The sequence below is a fragment of the Monopterus albus genome, unplaced genomic scaffold (genome assembly GCF_001952655.1).
Source record: "Monopterus albus unplaced genomic scaffold, M_albus_1.0 scaffold40.1, whole genome shotgun sequence".
Lineage (NCBI taxonomy): Eukaryota > Metazoa > Chordata > Actinopteri > Synbranchiformes > Synbranchidae > Monopterus > Monopterus albus.
Genome location: NW_018127920.1, coordinates 5,236,171 through 5,240,943, shown reverse-complemented (window position 1 = coordinate 5,240,943; position 4,773 = coordinate 5,236,171). Strand labels below are relative to the sequence as shown.

The 4,773-nt window shown below is 47.5% G+C and overlaps 1 protein-coding gene across 1 annotated transcript in view; it reads left to right on the top strand.

Annotated features, from left to right (window-relative positions):
• LOC109959625 (disheveled-associated activator of morphogenesis 1-like) overlaps window positions 1–4,773 on the top strand; it is a 60,640-nt gene that overhangs the window by 13,893 nt on the left and 41,974 nt on the right. The window contains exon 10 of the mRNA XM_020599142.1: window positions 1,566–1,632. Within this exon, the coding sequence (XP_020454798.1) occupies window positions 1,566–1,632 (67 nt within the window). The remainder of the gene's footprint in view (window positions 1–1,565; window positions 1,633–4,773) is intronic.

Here is a 4,773-nt window from a genome sequence, read left to right as displayed (position 1 = left end):
GGAACCCCCTCAGCCAAATCATCACCAAGAGTGGTTACGGATACCGACTACGGAACGGAGCAACCATCAGCCACCTGCTCTACATGGATGACATCAAGCTGTATGCCAGGAGTGAACGAGACATCAACTCACTGATCCACACCACTAGGATCTACAGTGTAGTCGAATGGTAACAAGGAGAGGGAAAGGTAGTCAGAACTGAGGGGATTGTACTACCAGAAGGCAACATAGCAGATGTTGAAGACATCTACAGTACCTTGGGATCCCACAAAAACAATAAAGAAGCCGCAAGGAAAGCAACAACTACCAAGTACCTGCAGAGAGTGAGGCAAGTCTAGAGAAGTCAGCTGAATGGAAAGAACAAAGTCCAGGCAATTAACACCTACGCCCTGCCAGTCATCAGGTACCCCGCTGGCATAATAAGCTGGCCGAAGGAGTAGACAGAGGCTACTGACATCAAGACAAGAAAGCTCCTTACAATGTACGGTAGGTTTCACCCCAAATCCAGCATCCTGAGACTGTACACTAAACAGAAGGAAGGAGGCCGAGGATTAGTGAGTGTCAGCGCCACTATCCAGGATGAAACAACAGAAATCCATGAATACATCAGGCCCTGAGTGATGATGTGCTTAGTGAATACCTCAGGCAACAGAAACCAGAGGAACAAGGGAAGGAAGAGCAGGAACCCTCATGGAAGGACAAACCTCTGCATGGTATGTACCACCGTCAAATAGTAGAAGTGGCTGATATCAAAAAATCCTACCAGTGGCTGGACAAAGCTGGACTGAAAGACAGCACAGAGGCACTAATCCTGGCAGCACAAGAACAGGCTCTAAGTACAAGATCAATAGAGGATGGGGTCTACCATACCAGGCAGGACCCCAGGTGCAGGCTGTGCAAAGATGTCCTTGAGACAATCCACGACATAAAAGTGGGGGGCAAGATGCTAGCAGGCAGGGCATACATGGAAACATAACAGTGGGGTGCAAGATGCTAGCAGGCAGGGTATACATGGAATGCCATAACCAAGTGTCTGGCATAGTGTACAGAAACATCTGTGCCGAGTACAAGCTGGAAGTCCCAAAGTCAAAATGAGATACACCTCCAAAGGTGGTTGAGAATGACCAAGTGGACCAACCAACCGCACATAGTGGTGGTGGACAAACAGAAAAAGAAGGCCGTAGTGATATATGTAGCAATCCCAAGCGATAGCAACATCAGGAAGAAGGAACACTAAGAAGCTCGAGAAATACCAAGGGCTGAAAGAAGAGCTAGAAAAGATGTGGAAGGTGAAGGCACAAGTGGTCCCCGTGGTAATAGGAACATTGGGGGCTGTGACCCCCAAACTGGGAGAGTGGCTCCAACAGATCCCAGGAACAACATCTGAGATCTCTGTCCAGAAGAGTGCAGTCCTAGGAACAGCTAGGCATAGCTGTAGGCACTGAGCCAGGAAGCCACTGGAGAGGGGCTACAGAGCCGCGGGTTACTGACCCCTGGGTTAGGGGGACTTGTACTTTATACATTTCTTACTGACTTCACTTATTATGGTTGTTCCTGTCTTCCAGACATCTGGACTTCTTTGAGATGTTGAGGAATGAAGATGAGCTGCTGATGTCCAAACGCTTTGGTGTTGTAAGTCATTTAGACAAACCTCTATCCTGTCCAAATGCCCCAATACTCAGTCTTAGTCTTATTCTTACACATTTCTGATTTTTAAGAAACGAATTACAGTAGAATTAGATTAGTACATTTGACCCATTACACACTACATTTTAAACTTTATGGGGAAATTTATGGATGTTTGGAAATAATAATATAATACCATTATTAATATTTTTTATTGCAAGTTTAAAATTAGTGAGAGATTCCAGTGTTACTTTATACAAGCAATTCCAATGAAGTTGGGACATTGTGTAAAACATGAATAAAAACAGAATACAATGACTTGCAAATCCTTCTTGACCCATATTTAATTGAATACACCACAAAGACAGGATACATATTTAATGTTCAAACTGATAAACTTTATTGTTTTTTGCAAATATTCACTCATTTTGAATTTGATGCCTGCAACACATTCTAAAAGAGCTGGGACAGGGGTATTTGTACCACTGTGTTACGTCACCTTTCCTTTTAACAACACTTAATAAGCGTTTTGGGAACTGAGGACACTAATTGTTGAAGCTTTGTAGGTGGAATTCTTTCCCATTCTTGCTTGATGTACGACTTCAATTGCTCAACAGTCCGGGGTCTGCATTGTCGTATTTTGCACTTCATAAGGTGCCACACATTTTCAGTGTGAGACAGGTCTGGACTGCAGGCAGGCCAGTCTAGTAACCACACTTTTTTATTATGAAGCCTGATATAACATGTGCAGAATGTGGCTTGGCATTGACTTGCTGAAATAAGCAGGGATGTCCCTGAAGAAGATGTCGCTTGGATGGCAGCATATTTTGCTCCAAAACCTGGATGTACTTTTCAGCATTAATGGTGTCTTCATAGATGTGCAAGTTACCCACGCCATGGGTACTAACACACCTTCATACCATCACAGATGCTGGCTTTTAAACTTTGCGCTGATAACAATCTGGATGGTCCAAGGATTTTATTGTGAATTCACCATATGTGCAGGACATACAGAAAATCAAAATACCATTTGTCTTTCACCTACTATTGGGTGCCATAACATTTAGGCACTAAAATAGAATAAATTAAAATAAAAAGGTAGTGAACAGCATTCAGCATCCTCACAGCCTGGTGGATGAAGCTGTTTGTAAGTCTGGTGGAGTGGGCCTGAAGACTCCGATACCTTCTCCCTGAAGGCAGGAGTCTGAAGTAGGAGTTTGCGAGATGGGAGGTGTCATTAGCAATGCTGATGGCTCTGCGGATGAGGCAGGTGTTGAAGATGTCCGTAAGGGAAGGCAGAGGTGCACTGATGATCATGCTGGCTGTTTTCACTATGCATTGCAGGGTCCTTCTGCAGGAGGCAGTACAGGCTCCGTACCACACAGTGATGCAGCCAGTGATGACTCTCTCAATGGTGCCCTGGTAGAAGGAGCACATGATGGGGGGTGGGGCACTTCCTCTCCTCAGTTTGCGCAGGAAGTAGAGGCGTGATTGAGCCTTCTTGGCCAGTGATGTGGTGTTGTTGGTCCAGGAGAGGTCCTCAGAAATGTGCACCCCTAGGAACATGGTGCTGCTCACTCTCTCCATTACAGCACCGCCGATGGTCAGTGGTGGATGCTTTAGAGGTTTTCTCCTGAAGTCCGCAACAATCTCTTTAGTCTTCCCCACATTGAGAAAGAGGTTGTTGTCCTTACACCACTGGACAAGTTGGCACACCTCACTCCTGTAGTTAGCCTCATTATTATTGGTAATAAGGCCAACTACAGTCGTGTCATCCGCAAACTTGACAATGTGGTTGGTGCTGTAGGTTGGCACGCAGGCGTGGGTCAGCAGTATGAAGAGCACACACCCCTGTGGAGCCCCTGTGCTCAGCGTGATGGTCTTGGAGATGTTGCCACCGACCTGCACATTTTGTGGTCTCCCTGTTAGAAAGTCCAGCACCCAGTTGCAGAGAGAGGTTTTGAGTCCCAAGTGTCCAAGTTTTTGTGTAAGCTGCGGGGAATTATTGTGTTGAATGCTGGACTGAAGTTTAGGAACAGCATTTGCAAGTAAAAGTGCTTTGAATCTAGGTGGGTGAGGGCTGGATGGAGAACAGCAGTAATGGCATCCTCGGTCAGGAACCAAAAAACAAAGAGAGGGAGGTGAGAGAGGCAGGTGCAGCCGAGAAAAAACCCACAGGACCCCCCCCCCCCAAGGATGGATCCCAGACAGTCAAACCATCCAACCCAGGGAGGGAGGCGGGGGCCACCAGAAGGAGGGCATCACCGGGGCCCCCCCAGGTTTGTCTGAATGGGCCTTGTAGAAAGAGGTCAAAAGGTCGGGGTCGAGGGTCTGGGCCCTAACAGCTTGGGGGATGAATAATCCATCTGGTAGCCCAACCCCTGGGTCAGATTCCTGTTGTTGAGCCTCCTGTATGGTGTCCTCTATCTCACAGGTAATGGAAGCAACCATACAGGAGGCTGGTAGAATGTTGTCTGGAGGGGCATCCAAAGCAGAAGGATGGAACTGCTGAGAGAGAGCATCCGGCTTTTGATTTCGGGACCCCGGCTGGTAGGAGAGAGTAAACCGGAACTGATCAAAGACCAAGGCCCATCTCACTTGTCTCGGGTTCAGTCTTTTGGCTGACTGGAGGTAGGCCAAGTTTTTTTGATCGGTCCAAACTAAAAAAGGCTGGTTGGTACCCTCAAGGAGGTGCCGCTATTCCTCTAAAGCCAACTTGACTGTGAGGAGTTCTCAGTTTCCCACATCATAATTTCATTTGGCCGGGGTCAACCACCGGGAAAAGAAGGTACACAGGTGCAAGGCGTGGTCTCCCTCGGACCGCTGAGAAAGAACCGCTCCTACCCCAGTGTTGGATGTGTCCACCCCACCCACGAACTGCTATGAGGGATCAGGTTGGAGGAGTACGAAGGCTGTGGTGAACCAGTGTTTGAGTTCCTTGAAGGCTTGCTCTGCTGTGCTGGGTCATGCAAACTTCAACTTGAAAGTGAGCTGTGTAAGGGGAGCAGCCACCGTGCTGTAGTTTTTAATAAAGCGGCGGTAGGAGTTTGCAAAGCCCAGGAAGCATTGCAGGTCCTTCACACAGGTGGGAGTGGTCCAATTGGTGGCTGCGGTGATTTTGGAAGGGTTGGCATGGAGTCTTCCCTG